Source organism: Dreissena polymorpha, chromosome 3, assembly GCF_020536995.1.
Source record: "Dreissena polymorpha isolate Duluth1 chromosome 3, UMN_Dpol_1.0, whole genome shotgun sequence".
NCBI classification, from domain to species: domain Eukaryota; kingdom Metazoa; phylum Mollusca; class Bivalvia; order Myida; family Dreissenidae; genus Dreissena; species Dreissena polymorpha.
In genome coordinates, this window is record NC_068357.1 from 63641452 (window position 1) to 63660677 (window position 19226).

General features: G+C 36.9%; 1 protein-coding gene across 2 annotated transcripts in view; it reads left to right on the forward strand.

Moving 5' to 3' along the window:
* Window positions 1-19226, forward strand: part of LOC127874463 (SET domain-containing protein 9-like) — a 27085-nt gene continuing 7859 nt past the window's right edge. Inside the window, exons 1-6 of one of the 2 annotated variants that reach the window (XM_052418815.1) lie at window positions 1-139; window positions 1423-1688; window positions 3135-3258; window positions 3728-3843; window positions 5445-5577; window positions 6672-6768. In XM_052418815.1, the coding sequence (XP_052274775.1) occupies window positions 60-139; window positions 1423-1688; window positions 3135-3258; window positions 3728-3843; window positions 5445-5577; window positions 6672-6765 (813 nt within the window). In that variant the 5' untranslated portion in view covers window positions 1-59 and the 3' untranslated portion in view covers window positions 6766-6768. Of the gene's footprint in view, window positions 140-1422; window positions 1699-3134; window positions 3259-3727; window positions 3844-5444; window positions 5578-6671; window positions 6769-19226 lie in introns of both variants that reach the window. The other variant, XM_052418816.1, reaches the window with a different exon arrangement.

The following is a 19226-nucleotide window of genomic DNA, read 5'->3' on the forward strand; positions in this document are numbered from 1 at the left end:
TCGGGAAATGTGTCACTTGTCAAAACAGCAATACAAGATGGCAGCGCCCATGTAACAAAATGTTTAAATATGTTTTGAAACGTTGGAAGCTTTATAAATACCGATTTGTACCATGGATTGCCGCAAATATAACCGAAAAGTAAACATTGTTGTTCTTATTCTTTATATTATCTTCTACCAAGAAAAAAAATCAAAATATGTCGAAGAACATTGACACAGAACAAGTTGCACAACTACTGGACTAGTTGCAGTAATTCAACTTTCAGCTACATAACCCAATGGTTTGCTGAGAGCTGGAATGCGCTGTCTCTTGTCCTAAGGTGCATTATTTCGTACACTCTATCCACCATGTAGCCTAAGTCGATAACGATTTTTGAATATGTACACTGCTCCAAATTTCAACATGAAAATGTCAACAAGAATAGTGTGTTGAAACATTGTGTTTATTAAGGGTGCATACAAAGGGGTAACTTCTGTAGGTTGCCATTCAGGTAAATTTAATGTGTTTTTGAAGTTTATTCATCGCTTTCCTTAATTGGTTATGAACGACATATCTGATTAGTGATGCAAACTGATCAACTGCAGAGAACTGAGGTTGTTTTTATGAAGGGGTGCATACGGAGTCCTCAAGCTGTCTCAACAAAAATTCGCAAAGGCTCTGGAAGTAGTTTCACAACTTGACACAATAACAAAAATAATTCAACAGCTTAATCACACTGTGACTCACAATTTGACTTTGTCTTTGTTACAGAGCCAATTCTGGATTTGATTGATAGTAAAACTGTATTTGCTAAGGTATTGATAGACAGCCAGCATTATTATGTAGACCTGGTCCAGATGTCAATCTTGAACTCACATCCTCCTTTGTTGTCTGACAGTCCTAGTATGTTGTCCAAAATACATGGAACATTCCAACTGCTTTCTATCCCTGGCACCATAGAAGCCAAACTTAGGGCAGGATAAAAAAGAAGCTTGGCTTTATCCTATGACTTGCAACAATTGACACAGTTGCACTGAGCTGAGTAAACCATGGTCTAGTGTTGTTTTTTTACATCATATTAATATGAATGAGTGGTTTAAAAATATTTTCAATATTTTTGCAATCTGACAAAAAAGAGAAATATCCATCGGTGAACATGTTCATTTAAAGGATATGTATTTCATAATGAAGAATCAAAATATGAAAATCACAAGCCTTTACACATTTTAGTCCATTTCTTAGAAGTTGAAACTTACATTATCTATTTTGCCAGCAAGAAATCTACTGCGTAACAAGGTGGGACTACAAGTTTGGTATTCTTTTGGATTGCCTAATGTTTTTTAAAAAATATTTTTATTTTCACTTTTCTTATTTATATCTATTTAATTTTCTCCATCAGCTGAACAAAAGCAGATTTAAAAAAATTAATATTTTAATTTCAGCTCTCCAAGGCTTGTGCCAAATGTGCTCGAAGACAAGATCATACCCGACATCTCTGTGGAACAGACACTCCTTAGTCTATTTACCAAATTTGAGTATACAAGTGATTTGAGTTTAGTTGACCAGCATAGAAAGAACAGCAACATTTTGCTGAATGAAGTTGGTTTCAGTATTGGTAGACAGGCCAGTACGCTGAAGGATGGTGGAAGAGGTGTATTTGTCACACAGGGCTTAGTACCAGAACAGACTCTGGTAGCCATATACCCTGGTGAGAACAAGTAATATTTCTGTTTTATTATATTCTTGGGTAGAAATTTTGCAACACCAAAGAATGTCTTACTTTTTACAATTAAATACTTATGCTGCTGCTAATTTGTTATTCCAATAATATCCACAAACAATATTTGATATTAAAAATTGTCTAGTAGGTATCGTAATGAGAATCATAATGATTTGGTGTGTGTGTGTTACATGTTTTTATCTTGTTCACTTAGATTCTCACCCATGTAGTGGTATTTGCCCTTCAGTGGTTTTCCTTGCCATTTTGGGAAAATGAGCCTGGTCAAATTGTGATTTTTTAAATCGCAAACTTGGCAAATTTTATAATTTTTTATCGACAAAATGGACCAAATAGGGATTTGTTTTATCAACAAATATTGACTTATGTGCGATTTCCTGTAAATTTGTAAATTTCAGTATCTAAAAGTGTTCTTGCTAAACAGATTGTAAACAGTCATCCCCTATAAGATGCTGAGATGCTTATCTCATGATCTCAAATGTGGACAACAATTTGTTGGAAAATGAACTTCTATTTTCTTTTGCTGATGCTCATTATTAAATTACTGTCCTCATATCACTTTTATCCAAAATAATAGCTTTGTAGCAACGGGTAATAAATGTCTATTTAAAAAAAATTAAACACACACACACAAAACTACTGATAGCGCATATATGACTATGTATATATCTGCCGAAACAGCAAACCTTTTCTTTTCACAAAACAATGTTAACAACCCTTGTTTCTTGGATACGACGGTTGAGTTCAAAAATGGTTTTGATCCATCTAGTAACATGACCGCCAGGGGGGGGGGGGGGGGGGGGTCATTTTCCTTATATTTATATACTGAAAAAGCCTTTGAACACTTTAAAAGTCATATTTTATGGACAATCATCATGAAACTTGGTCAAAACATTGGTTTTATTGATATGTCGGATGAGTTTGAAAATGGTCGTGATCAGTGGAAAAACATTGCCGCCAGGGGATGGGGCAGTTTTCTCTATAATTATGTTTGTAAGAAGCATTTTCCTTATATATATATTTTTAAAAAATCTGGGTATTAAAAACATGGCCGCCAGGGTGGGTGGGGTAATTTTCTATATAGGCCTATTGTGAATACTTTGGAACACCTTATTTTTAAAGTCAGTCTTGTCATACTAATAACTTAAAATATTTGCTGAAGTGTTTTATTCTTTGTTTCTTTCCATCTAAGTCTCTCAGGTGAGCGACTCAGGGCCCTTTGGGGCCTCTTGCTTTCTTTCTTGGCCTGGTGTATCAGCAATGGGAACCAGTGTTCTTTCTTTCTAGGCCAGGTGTATCAGCCATGGGAACCAGTGTTCTTTCTTTCTAGGCCTGGTGTATCAGCCATGGGAACCAGTGTTCTTACTTTCTAGGCCTGGTGTATCAGCCATGGAAACCAGTGTTCTTTCTTTCTAGGCCTGGTATATCAGCCATGGGAACCAGTGTTTTGGGTCAGTTTGGCCAACCCCTTCCTGTTCAGATGTGCTGATGGGGTACATATTGATGGCAAGGATACAGGGCTGTCCAAATTTATGTACAAGTAAGAATGGAATATAGGTCAGAAGCTATCTGGGATAAAGCTCTCCCATTAGAATTGAATTGAGGTTTACAAAATCTTCCAAGTCATTAAACCACCATGGACAAAAGCTCTCTCATGACTGTCATAGCAAGCTCTTCATTTCGTTTGCCGTCCGACGGCCCCGTGCTAAAACTTGCACATTTTGCTCTAAAATCAAAGTGCTTCCACCTACAACTTTGAAACTTCATATGTAGGTGCACCTTGATGAGTTCTACACGCCACACCCATTTTTTGGGTCACTTGGTCAAAGGTCAAGGTCACTGTGACCTCAATTTAAAAAAAATCTTTCATTTATTAAAAATTGCACCTGCAGCAGAGCGTTGGCACCAGTTATGCGGTGCTCTTGTTGTATGAAGCAGCACATACATAAGTATTGTATGAAGCAACTCGTGTTGAAGTATTGTTACAGTATGTTGTTTGTTGGTTGCAGATCGTGTTCAGGAAGGGACAGTGTGTGTGGTCAGCTGATGTGTGACACATCTTGGCTCACTGAGCTACCAGTCAACCCTCTGGCTGTAGGACAATATGTGAACAACCAATCACCTGGTAGGTTGTGGGAGCTATTAAGCATTGCACTTGTCCGTCCTTTTGTATGTTTTTACATACATGTATGTGTGTCTGTCTGTACATATGTCACCAGGCTTGTGCTTTGAATCCTCTTTAACTATTGGGTTGAACTTGCTCAAACTTTCACAGATTAATGACCTTCATGTGTAGATGACCTTCTGTACTTGCACTTTATTGTGCATTGTTAGTATAAATTAGTTTTGACCTATTTATTTTAGCTTGATAGCATCGAAAGCCCAAAGCTTATGAAACAATATATCCCTCATGTGAACTTTCTAAAACACAGTTACTTTAAAAATTTTTGCTCCATAACATTTTTTTTGTTGTAAAGATCTTTTATTTGTCAGTTTATGTATGGAAATAAATACTTTATACATATTTGCATAACATATCACTCACTATCATTTAATAGATATACAATACATCTGTTGGTGCTTGTGCTTTAGAGTACCCAGCCAATGTGGCCTATCAGGAGTGATATCATACATCTATTAGTGCTTGTACTATAGAGTGCCCTGCCAATGTGGCCTATCAGGAGTGATACCATACATCTGTTAGTGCTTGTGCTATAGAGTGCCCTCCCAATGTGGCCTATCAGGAGTGATACCATACATCTGTTAGTACTTGTGCTATAGAGTGCCCTCCCAATGTGGCCTATCAGGAGTGATACCATACATCTGTTAGTACTTGTACTATAGAGTGCCCTCCCAATGTGGCCTATCAGGAGTGATACCATACATCTGTTAGTACTTGTACTATAGAGTGCCCAGCCAATGTGGCCTATCAGGAGTGATACCATACATCTGTTAGTGCTTGTTCTATAGAGTACCATGCCAATGTGGCCTATCAGGAGTGATATCATACATTTGTTAGTGCTTGTTCTATAGAGTGCCATGCCAATGTGGCCTATCAGGAGTGATACCATACATCTGTTAGTACTTGTACTATAGAGTGTCATGCCAATGTGGCCTATCAGGAGTGATACCATACATCTGTTAGTACTTGTACTATAGAGTGCCCTGCCAATGTGGCCTATCAGGAGTGATACCATACATCTGTTAGTACTTGTACTATAGAGTGCCATGCCAATCTGGCCTATCAGGAGTGATACCATACATCTGTTAGTACTTGTACTATAGAGTGCCATGCCAATGTGGCCTATCAGGAGTGATACCATACATCTGTTAGTACTTGTACTATAGAGTGCCATGCCAATGTGGTCTATCAGAAGTGATACCAAACATCTGTTAGTACTTGTACTATAGAGTGCCATGCCAATGTGGCCTATCAGGAGTGATATCATACATCTGTTGGTACTTGTACTATAGAGTGCCATGCCAATGTGGCCTATCAGGAGTGATACCATATATCTGTTAGTGCTTGTACTATAGAGTGCCCTGCCAATGTGGCCTATCAGGAGTGATACCATACATCTGTTAGTACTTGTACTATAGAGTGCCATGCCAATGTGGCCTATCAGGAGTGATACCATATATCTGTTAGTGCTTGTACTATAGAGTGCCATGCCAATGTGGCCTATCAGGAGTGATACCATATATCTGTTAGTGCTTGTACTATAGAGTGCCCTGCCAATGTGGCCTATCAGGAGTTTGATGTTCCCCTGAGCTTTCCGGCCCATCTCCGCAAGTATCTGCCCAATACACAGGCTGGTCTGCACATCGAAGGGGTCAACAGGGACTCAGAAATACCCAGGTACATACACTGTCCTCACTTAAGAGGCAATATTTAAGACTCAATCTTGATTAAATTTGTTCATAATGTTTACCATGACAATATCAAGGCCGATTTGGAATCTGGGTCACATGCTTTTAATACATAGGTAAGGAGGTCAAATGTTACAAAAACTGATATCCCTCAAGGCCAAATTTATGACTCCAACTTAGAGTGATGATTGAAACTCAATGATGGAACTTGGTCCGAACGTTCATCTTGACAACATCTATGCTGAGTTCCAAGCAGGGTCATATGGACATCTTGACAACATCTATGCTGAGTTCCAAGCAGGGTCATCTTGACAACATCTATGCTGAGTTCCAAGCAGGGTCATCTTGACAACATCTATGCTGAGTTCCAAGCAGGGTCATATGGACATCTTGACAACATCTATGCTGAGTTCCAAGCAGGGCCATATGGAACTTGGTCCGAATGTTCATCTTGACAACATCTATGCTGAGTTCCAAGCAGGGTCATATGGATTCTAAAACTCGGTCAGGAGATCAAATTTCAGGAACACCTTGTTTCCTTACTAGATTCCACCATTTATGACTCAAACTGAAATTCTAGAATCATCTTGTTACTACTAAATAAAACTTGGTCAGAATGCTATTTTTGTTAATAGCTAGGTCAAGTGACATGTGTCCAGAAACTAGGTCATCAGGTCAAGTTTAGTGAATAGTTTCACCTTCAACTCGGGTAAGTGCGTCAGGCCATGATTGATTCAGGGCCAAGATGGCCCTCTTTTTTTACTTTCCTATTATCACATGAAGATATACGTATTTAGTTGATTGCATGTTAACCTTAAGGCGTTGACGAAATGCTATGCCTCTAAGTTTAAACCTTGCTTTGTTATCAGATATGCATTGACTTGCCTTTAATTTGATTTTAGGTGAATGTTGGTAGATATTCCTACTTTCAAAATTCATAAGTGATATTAAAATAATCATATTTTGGCTATTCTTTCATAATAAACTTTTAAGAACAATTATTCTATATTACTTTTACAAGAAACCTTGACTAAACTAAACTAGGAACACTATTGTAAACAGCTATGTTATTTCTTTTTCCAGGCTGCTTAGACTGGTGGTGTTGGTGTCATTAAGAGAGATAGTCAAGGGAGAGGAGTTGTTCTCTACATACTACACCATTGTGCAGAAACCTTAGCAGGTTGGTGTTACTAGTGTCACTTGGAGGAATTGGTTAAATGTTGCGTTATTCTCTCATTATTGGGCAGGTACTCTGTATTAAATTAGACATGGATCCTCCCATTGGAAAAAAACAGGACTCACTTAATGTGTGGTAAGTGTTGTGCCTGATCAGCTTTTGCAGTCGGCAGCCCAGACCTTTGATGGGATATTATAAAACTTGTTCAACAAATGAAAATGGGCCATGCTCTGGGAAACCTAGCTTAATGCATGGGCGTTTTGTGTTGGCTAAGATCAGCCTATGTAGTCCACACAGGCTTATCAGGGATGACACTTGTTATGTTTAAGTTTACCAAAATTATTATATTATTTATTAACTTGGCATTTGATTTTAGATTTGTTACCATAAGATATCTGTCTGTCCATCTGTCTATCTTTCTGTATGTCTGTTCCTCTGCCTATGTCTCTGTCAGTAGAGCAAATCTTGACAGTAGTCCTTTGCCTACACTATTTAACCATATCATTCAATCTAGCAGGATCGTTCCTATTGGTATGAAGTTGTACAAGTGCATTTGTATCCTGCTTTCAACTGAGCAAAAATATAATAAATTGCCTTTTTTAAAGTATTTTTTGTCCGCACTATATCTGGAAAATTAAATTAGGTGTTAAGTTGAAACATTGATAGGTAGGTGAACAAGAACTAAAACTATTTCGTCTGATTTTTAGAATTATAAACCTTTTAATAATGTATATATCTATATTATAATTTTGTCTGGAGCATTCCTTTAAATCTTCAGCTGTATCAAGTTAAAACTTAATGAATATAGGATCTGGCACGAGTTGTCATATCATACCATATTTTATTAAACGAGTTCAGGAATTTTGTTAGTAAGCAAGCCTTTGGCTTACTATAACGAATATCCTGGACGAGTTTAATAAAATATGGTATGAAATGACAACGAGTGTCAGATCTTTTTATCACATGCTTTTAAATGAGCAAATTAAATAAATATTTACGCAAACATAATGATAAATCCCGAATGATGTTTACATTTCGTGATGTCATTTGACGTTGCAACGTCATTTCATCAAAATAACAAAATGAGATTGGTCAATAAACGAAAACTAAGCCAATGGAAACGCTTAAAAATGTTGTATAACACATGTGTAATAAAAAAAAAAATGTAATGGTTGTATTACATGGGAAACAGGGTATAGCATGTGATAAGAATGGTGTATCTCATTGAGGGACTGTTAAGTTTACAAGAGCTTTAACTCTTGCTGTGATATTACAGATTTATTGCCATGTATTAGTGTGTAGATGTTATTTGGTTAACAGCATACCCTCAAAATTTTAAGAGCTGCATATCCTCACAATTTTAAGAGCTGCATATCCTAACAATTTTAAGAGCTGCATATCCTCACAATTTTAAGAGCTGCATATCCTCACAATTTTAAGAGCTGCATATCCTCAAAATTTAAAGAGCTGCATATCCTAACAATTTTAAGAGCTGCATATCCTCACAATTTTAAGAGCTGCATATCCTAACAATTTTAAGATTTGTATATCCTCACAATTTTTAGAGCTGCATATCCTAACAATTTTAAGAGCTGCATATCCTCACAATTATAAGAGATGCATATCCTCACAATTTTAAGAGCTGCATATCCTCACAACTTTAAGAGCTGCATATCCTCACAATTTTAAGAGCTGCATATCCTAACAATTTTAAGAGCTGCATATCCTCACAATTTTAAGAGCTGCATATTCTCACAATTTTAAGAGCTGCATATCCTCACAATTTTAAGAGCTGCATATGTTCACAATTTTAAGAGCTGCATATCCTCACAATTTTAAGAGCTGCATATCCTCACAATTTTAACAGTTGCATATCCTCACAATTTTAAGAGCTGCATATCCTCACAATTTTAAGAGCTGCATATCCTCACAATTTTAACTTAAGAGTTGCATATCCTCACAATTTTAACAGTTGCATATCCTCACAGTTTAAGAGGTATCCGCTTTAGGCTTTATATGTAGGTAGATATCCAGAAGTGAATGCAAAACATCCGGAAATCTGCATTACCTTTTATACTGGTTAGGTGTTAACTAGTCTTCATGGTATCAATGGGTTTACAGGTAAATACAGCAATCAAGAAAACTGCTGATGGTAACAGAAAACCAATAATATTATTACAGCTTTTTGCGTACTAACTTATACATATTTCATAATCCAGATGTCTGTTGATTGGCAAGATAAGTAGAACCAATACCATGACACTCACCAAAAGACAAACTTGTACTTACAGTCATTCATATGATGTAATGTATGATTAAATATCACGGTTAAATTGTGTCACGTTTATCCTTGTTCATAATGTCTTTGTACATAAATTAACGCAAACTGTGGAAATGATATGTTATGCAATAATCTTTTACAAGCATTATTGATAAAAGTGGAAATTTGAAAGTTAGTAATAGGCGGGGGACAGAGGCACTAATCCCATGAAACAACAACACTACCAACATGTTTTCACTTGGTCGAAATGTTAATCGACGAATTATAGTGCCACGTGTTCCAATGACGTGGCGACTTTAATGTTCTCCTACATGAAATAATTCCAGCTAGGATTAATATTTTGAGACAGCCGTTGAAAATTGTGTATCTCGGATAAATAAAGCTTGCTAAAATTGAGTACCGAATATTTGACCAAGACTTACTGCATAATTACACTACAATGTACGGCTCTTGTTTTGCATGGAAGCAATAGAGTGTAGCGTTTTCGACGTGAATATTGCCGGCACGTATTCAGGACTTGCAGCAGATTGTGTTTAAGTAGGTGTTGACGTATGAGATCTAGTGATAAGAAAAAATGGTTGAGGAAACTGCAGCGCAAAGGTCAAATTAGTTTTTGTCATGTGGGACACTTTGGGTTGAATGTGAACTTCTTATTTTCAGTTTGTAAATAAACACGTGCTGATATATACTGTTATACCGGTGTATCTAAAAGGACGTGTTTCGTCGAAAATTTCGACTGTGATAGAGGTGTATTATTTGGACGAAGCATGTGTAAGCATTATTAGTTTCCAATTAGAAAGTACATATATACAATAACGAGCACTGTAGCTGTACAATTATATTTACATTATTTTAATATCAGGTGGTTCGTATGTATCCTTGTTTGTTTTAGCAAATGTCTATGGAATTAAGTTTTAGGTATTTTATAAGATGGTATTTTATCTGGCAACGCTTTAATTGTTTTTGCCTCGTGAAGTTTCACTTTGTTTATATTTCATTGTCGCATACAAGTTCTAAATAACTATTGTAATTACCATTTATTTCGCGGGCTTCTCTTTACCTTATACAGTTCTTATTCTAAAGCGTACTTAAATGCAAGTCTCAACCAGACATGACAGTAACATACTAGCATACCCTTTTTATCGGTGCGTTATTAGTCTTGTGAGCTACACGCACTATATAATAATAAGTAGCCATACATTTCTTTTCGTGTAATTGAACATAGATTTAAGTATTAAGTTCCACTGACCCCAAGTCATGGCGTTTAGTCTAAAAACACCGTTGTACATGTAGCCACACGTTAACGTTAATTGTTTCTCTGTCAATATTGCACTTTGGACTTCTAACATGTTCCAACTGAATGAAAATACTCATAAACTAATTTCAAATCAAGTATTCGTACGGTTTACGTCTCTTTTCAATAGCGACGTGGTTGATGCGTATTTAAGATTTGTTTGTTGGGTATAATGTATAATGTTTCAACCGGGGTTTAGGTGAACCAATTTTTCTTTTGTCGCGGCTTTAGTAAGATGGTAACCATCAAAAGTTTCCCATAGCGTTGAGAGAGAATTCGCACGTTTTACTGACCTACCATGTTGGAAAGCGATAAAGGAAACACTATTTTGCTACTTTAATCATCCATAACGTTTTCTTACTTTTCATGGTTATTTACTCCGTGTGCGAAGACGGATCATTGGTTGAACGTCTTGCATGTCAGACTGGTCATATACATTGTAATTGGATTATTAAACACGTGCGTTTAATTGTTATGTTTTAAAGACACTCCTATTAATGCGATGAGTATTTATTCATTTGAAAGGTCGATTAAGATGACATAATCGAAAAAAAACAACACACGTTAATGTTTATGAATATGATTAATGTATTTCTTATGACAATAATTAGGTAATGATTATCTTCTTGTTTCTGTCAAATATGACAAGTTTAAGCCAAATACAATGCCGTTTGAACTTCCAGTGACGCATTGGCCACATGCAAAAGTCTTTTTCGATCACATACATACATGTATGACGGTAGCTCTTTGAAAAGATTTTCGAAAACTTTTTATACGCCCGTTTTAAAAACGGGACGTATTATAGTTTCACCTTGGCGGCGGGCGGGTGGGCGGGCGGGCGGCGTCCACAGCAGTGTCCGCTCTCTAATTCAAATAGTTTTTATCCGATCTTCGTCAAACTTTGTCAGAAGTTGTATCTAGACAATATCTAGGTCAAGTTCGAACACGGGTCATATCGGGTCAAAAACTAGGTCACAGGGTCACTTAGTGCATTTCAAGCATTTAGCATGGTGTCTGCTCTCTAATTGAAGTAGTTTTCATCCGATCTTCACCAAACTTGGTCAGAACTTGTATCTGGGCAATATCTAGGTCAAGTTCGAATATGGGTCATGCCGAGTCAAAAACTAGGTCACGGGGTTACTTAGTGCATTTCAAGCATTTAGCATGGTGTCCGCTTTTTAATAGAAGTAGTTTTCATCCGATAATCGCCAAACTTGGTCAGAAACTAGGTCACAGGGTCACATAAACCATTTCAAGCATTTAGCATGGTGTCTGCTCTCTAATTGAAGTAGTTTTCATCCGATTTTCACCAAATTTGGTCAGAAGTTGTGGTTAAACAATATCTACATGTAGGTCAAGTTCAAATATGGGTCATGCCAGGTTAAAAACTAGGTCACGAGGTCACTTAGTGCATTTCAAGCATTAAGCATGGTGTCCGCTCTCTAATTGAAGTAGTTTTCATCAGATCTTCACCAACTTTGGTCAGAAGTTGTGTCTAGATGATACATGTATGTAGGTCAAGTTCAAATATGGGTCATGGTAAAGTTATTAAGTTGTCCAAAGCCTTAAAACGGGCGTATCTTGTGACAGTTTGGCACTATTGTTCTAAATAACTTTTAGTGTGAATGACAACGTCCCACACATGACGGGCGTATCTTGTGACAGTTTGGCACTATTGTTCTAAATAACTTTTAGTGTGAATGACAACGTCCCACACATGACGGGCGTATCTTGTGACAGTTTGGCACTATTGTTCTAAATAACTTTTAGTGTGAATGACAACGTCCCACACATGATTAGTGTGAATGACAACGTCCCACACATGATTAGTGTGAATGACAACGTCCCACACATGATTTAGTGTGAATGACAACGTCCCACACATGATTTAGTGTGAATGACAACGTCCCACACATGATTTAGTGTGAATGACAACGTCCCACACATGATTTAGTGTGAATGACAACGTCCCACACATGATTTAGTGTGAATGACAACGTCCCACACATGATTTAGTGTGAATGACAACGTCCCACACATGATTTAGTGTGAATGACGACGTCCCACACATGATTTAGTGTGAATGACAACGTCCCACACATGATTTAGTGTGAATGACGACGTCCCACACATGATTTAGTGTGAATGACAACGTCCCACACATGATTTTGTGTGAATGACAACGTCCCACACATGATTTAGTGTGAATGACAACGTCCCACACATGATTTAGTGTGAATGACAACGTCCCACACATGATTTAGTGTGAATGACAACGTCCCACACATGATTTAGTGTGAATGACAACGTCCCACACATGATTAGTGTGAATGACAACGTCCCACACATGATTTAGTGTGAATGACGACGTCCCACACATGATTTAGTGTGAATGACAACGTCCCACACATGATTTAGTGTGAATGACGACGTCCCACACATGATTTAGTGTGAATGACAACGTCCCACACATGATTTAGTGTGAATGACAACGTCCCACACATGATTTAGTGTGAATGACAACGTCCCACACATGATTAGTGTGAATGACGACGTCCCACACATGATTTAGTGTGAATGACAACGTCCCACACATGATTTAGTGTGAATGACGACGTCCCACACATGATTTAGTGTGAATGACAACGTCCCACACATGATTTAGTGTGAATGACAACGTCCCACACATGATTTAGTGTGAATGACAACGTCCCACACATGATTAGTGTGAATGACAACGTCCCACACATGATTTAGTGTGAATGACAACGTCCCACACATGATTAGTGTGAATGACAACGTCCCACACATGATTTAGTGTGAATGACGACGTCCCACACATGATTAGTGTGAATGACAACGTCCCACACATGATTTAGTGTGAATGACGACGTCCCACACATGATTTAGTGTGAATGACAACGTCCCACACATGATTAGTGTGAATGACGACGTCCCACACATGATTAGTGTGAATGACAACGTCCCACACATGATTAGTGTGAATGACAACGTCCCACACATGATTAGTGTGAATGACGACGTCCCACACATGATTAGTGTGAATGACAACGTCCCACACATGATTTAGTGTGAATGACGACGTCCCACACATGATTTAGTGTGAATGACAACGTCCCACACATGATTAGTGTGAATGACAACGTCCCACACATGATTTAGTGTGAATGACGACGTCCCACACATGATTTAGTGTGAATGACAACGTCCCACACATGATTAGTGTGAATGACGACGTCCCACACATGATTTAGTGTGAATGACAACGTCCCACACATGATTTAGTGTGAATGACAACGTCCCACACATGATTTAGTGTGAATGACGACGTCCCACACATGATTTAGTGTGAATGACAACGTCCCACACATGATTAGTGTGAATGACAACGTCCCACACATGATTAGTGTGAATGACAACGTCCCACACATGATTAGTGTGAATGACAACGTCCCACACATGATTAGTGTGAATGACAACGTCCCACACATGATTTAGTGTGAATGACAACGTCCCACACATGATTTAGTGTGAATGACAACGTCCCACACATGATTAGTGTGAATGACAACGTCCCACACATGATTTAGTGTGAATGACAACGTCCCACACATGATTAGTGTGAATGACAACGTCCCACACATGATTTAGTGTGAATGACAACGTCCCACACATGATTAGTGTGAATGACAACGTCCCACACATGATTAGTGTGAATGACAACGTCCCACACATGATTTAGTGTGAATGACAACGTCCCACACATGATTAGTGTGAATGACAACGTCCCACACATGATTAGTGTGAATGAGAACGTCCCACACATGATTAGTGTGAATGACAACGTCCCACACATGATTAGTGTGAATGACAACGTCCCACACATGATTAGTGTGAATGACAACGTCCCACACATGATTAGTGTGAATGACAACGTCCCACACATGATTAGTGTGAATGACAACGTCCCACACATGATTTAGTGTGAATGACAACGTCCCACACATGATTAGTGTGAATGACAACGTCCCACACATGATTAGTGTGAATGACAACGTCCCACACATGATTAGTGTGAATGACAACGTCCCACACATGATTTAGTGTGAATGACAACGTCCCACACATGATTTAGTGTGAATGACAACGTCCCACACATGATTAGTGTGAATGACAACGTCCCACACATGATTAGTGTGAATGACAACGTCCCACACATGATTAGTGTGAATGACAACGTCCCACACATGATTAGTGTGAATGACAACGTCCCACACATGATTAGTGTGAATGACAACGTCCCACACATGATTAGTGTGAATGACAACGTCCCACACATGATTAGTGTGAATGACAACGTCCCACACATGATTAGTGTGAATGACAACGTCCCACACATGATTTCGATTGTGGCTCACGCTCCTTTAACTTCCATTCTAAGTAAAATCTATAGGAAAACAAGTGTTTGCGGTTTAGTCTTAACACGTCTTAAAATGCATCTACATTAGAGTCTTTCATAAGCTTCTTAATCGATTCCAGCTATGCAGAGAAAATTTTATACGCTATTATTGGCCTGCATTTAATCAATGTGTATGTTTAACCCATTTATGCCTAGTGGACTCACCCATCCATCTAAATTTGATCAAGGACAAGGGACGTTAAGGGTCGTTATTTGCCTTTATCCAAATTATTTTCAATCTACTATTAACATAAAGTGCAGAGAGTCATCTTTTCAAAATATCCTCAATGCATGTATTTGTTCAAAAGACGTTATCTCCAGCCCGAGACAAAGATGCCCACTATTTTCCAATTTTGACGTCGTTTAACGTTGCTTTTTACGGCAACGTCACAACTACGAATTGTATCGACGCAGATTGCCGCGCTTATTATTCAATCAGCATTAAACATTTGGTGATCCACAATGTGAGAAATGATTTAATTCATGTTCATAAATCAAAGTAACATATTACATGTCATATGATATTATTATTTCTTCATATCGCTAAATGTTTTACGCAAAATAATCACACATTGTTTATAACATTTTTTTAAATCGCATCATCATAATAAAACTAGAACATTCTTATAAGTAACAACGAAAATATTAATAAAACAACAACAAATACGGTGTAATATCATGACCTATTGTTATAACATATTCCGTATGCACATCCTGATCGCGTAACCTTGTAAATATAGAGAATATTATGTGAGTTTTGGATAAATATCAAGTTTATCATGCGAGGCTTAGAACCGATGTAGCGCGAGGCATGCCGAGCGCTAACATAGTTCGTGCCGAGCATGATAAACTTGATATTTATCCAAAAATAACATAATTTTCTATTTATCCTATTATTTCCTCACAATTGTCCATTAATAATTGTCAAATATGGCTTTTTTGACGTTTTAGTTTTTTCCGTAGTTGACAAATCACATTCTCCAATTTTTGGAAAAACCCAAATCTGATTTAAATATAGCGATAGTATAAAGCTTATGTTTATACAATCGTTGTTATTCTAACGATTTTCATCTGGTAAATGTTCACATTCTTCCAATAATGACATTTTTTCTATCTGTGCCGTCCACACATTATTCTGCCCATTGATATTTGTCACCAAAAAAACAAAAAAAATAAAACCAGTCAATTTTATAAACATGTCAGTTACACGACTTTCAACAATCAGTATAAAATATTTTCAATGTTGCAAATTGTAATATTGCTTACATTCACATCTTTAAACAAGAGATGTGTTTGTCAGAAACACAACGCCCTCTACTGCGCACTTGACGCCTATTAATGCATTTAACCCCTTTTTCTCAGAGAAATCATTCAGCACACATTTTATAGACTTGTTTTGTCTTAATCAGATGTAAATGAACACACATTTTATAGACTTGTTTTGTCTTAATCAGATGTAAATGAACACACATTTTATAGACTTGTTTTGTCTTTATTAGATGTAAATGAACACACATTTTAAAGACTTGTTTTGTCTTAATCAGATGTAAATGAACACACATTTTAAAGACTTGTTTTGTCTTAATCAGATGTAAATGAACACACATTTTAAAGACTTGTTTTGTCTTAATCAGATGTAAATGAACACACATTTTATAGACTTGTTTTGTCTTAATCAGATGTAAATGAACACACATTTTTAAGACTTGTTTTGTCTTTATTAGATGTAAATGAACACACATTTTAAAGACTTGTTTTGTCTTAATCAGATGTAAATGAACACACATTTTAAAGACTTGTTTTGTCTATGTCTCAGAGCGCGTCTTAATATTTAATATGACACGTTAGCAGCATCTGAAATGTCTGCAGCCCAATTTCTCGGACCATCTGACGGTTGATCAGTTTGGTGTCGCCTGAAACAAAGGTACCACAGCGCACTTGTAACGTGCGCACATGTTCCAACTACACGTGCTACCTGTCTGTTGATATATGATGATGAAACTTAACCTCACATTTTTTGTTTAAATTACTTTTACTGTTCAGTTAAAATGATGCGAAGCAGACGCTGTATCTTTCATGTAGATTTATCCCGCTCGCTTGATAAGATTACTTCCCATAGGCCTAAATAAGTTAATGGAGTGGTCTCCCGTGAATTATACGAAACACTACCTTTTTCTAAGTTAAGATGTTAAAAAAGCAACTTGATTGCTTCCGCAATATTGCAAGGAAACAACCGTTCATGGTGATAAATTATTAGCTGTTCAATCAAATGTCGATTAAGAAGAAAATACATGTATTTTTCACATACAGCGCACTCGTTAACCAAAAAAAAAATGATATCGATGAACAAATAACGAAAATGTATTGCATTTTTTTAAAGAATCAAGTTGGTTAACGTGTGCGCTGTTGTCATAAAATAGTGATAAACATTAAAAAATGCTCGAAATTCGCGTTATTCGAAGAAACGCGCGTGTTTGAAACGTTAAATGTGACGTCATCTATGCGAGGTACGATGCAATAACTATGAAAACGTAAAGCGCACGTCGTATTCTTCAAAATGTGATCTTAAATGGGTGCAATAATTAACTTTTACAAATATTAATATTTTTCAGGCAAATAACACGCCTTAACGTCCCTTGTCCTTTATTTCCAAAATAAGGGATGTCTAGTTTATTTATTTCTATATATAGAATATTTCTTACAGAAATTCCTTTGCGCATACAGCGCAGACCATGATGAGACGCCGCATCATGCGGCGTCTCATCTGGGTCTACGCTGTTTGCCAAGGCCTTTTTTTGTAGACGCAAGGCATAAATGGGTTAATAATTGTGAAGAGCAATACTTGAAATTACTGATGGATATTCAAACAACTTGGTTAAGGAAATATTGACGTTAAAAGCTCTGTGCAAATGCACCGCGTTCACATGATACAGTTTAATTGATTTTTTTTTCAGGCAGTTCACTCACCGCTCAGAGAAAGTATTCACACATTATGTTATCAATTTGGTCCTCAGTCAACCGTATTTATATTGAATACTGTGTCTCGCAATTGTATTCATTAATTCTACATTGAATCGAATAATCCAGCACACTCACATAATTTTAAATAAATAAATTGATAGGAGCGAAATCATTGCAAAGGAAATCGGATCTAATGTTGAATGCAATCATTGATAGAATGCAGTCTAAACTATCCGGACCATCCATTCAATATTTAATAAATTATACGTGAAAAAATCGATCGATAATCAATATCCGTTTTCACTATGATGATGTCTCTGAGCCGATATCGATCTCTCATTCATAAATCCACGCGACGGTTATAATTTGAGCATACAGTTGACATTTGCTAATAGAGAAGTTACCTTTCATAAAAAATACACTTGAAAAAGTTTCTTCGCGCTTCAGTGGGAGGGTAGTGAAATGTGACAGAGGCTGGCGGTGACTTAGATACGGATATGTTTTGAACCAGTGTGGGATAAACCGTTTGTTGTGATTTTGACGACGGAAAGGTAATTGTTATGTGTAATAGGTAAAATATATTGGCCGCGCTCTGAGAAACTATGCTTAACCCATTTATGCCTAGCGTGTAGAAAAAAAGCCTTGGCAAACAGCGTAGACCCAGATAAGACGCCGCAGCATGCATAGACAGGAATTTCGTATAGAAAATATTTCCTTAAAATGAAAATTTTCATTAAAGCGGAAAGTGTTGTTCACGATAAGCATTGCGGACTGCGCGCACATGCATTAAGCCCCGTTTCCACAGAGCGCGGCTAAGAATAATTCAATTGATACTTCTAGCTTTCGATTTAAACTCTGATAAAATCAAGTAATAATTTTTTTTCTGAATTAAAATAGTTTTTAATTGATTTGAAAATAACGCTATTAAATTTGTTAGATTGCTGGCGATTAAAACTGATGATGAATTTCATTCTGGAATATTTTGCAATTCTTGTAATTCAACAATTCCACATGTTAAGCAAAGTCACAGTTAGTATTCCTTTTGCATGTATTAGGAATATCTTTGTTCGTTTTTTAATCTAAACTAGTTTCAAAAAGTTTAACCGATATTACCGTATGTGGTCTTGAGCTTCTGTCACATGGTCATTTTGTATTCTTTGGAAAGCAATTATTTAATGTTGTTTTTTTCCAACAACACCACGTCTGTAAACAAATGCATTACGCATTTCAAGGAAATATCTGTACTAGTTTGGTTTAATTAATATACCTATTTTATAACATTAAAATCATCGGCGTACAGTTAAATATCACTGTGGCAAACAACCTTTGTTAGTCCATGTGTACAGAAATGTTCTTCAACAGTTAATCTTGACATTAATCCAGTCATCTACAGACGCAGAATTTCTTACAAATACTTTTAAGTGTGTGTTAATACTTGGACGATT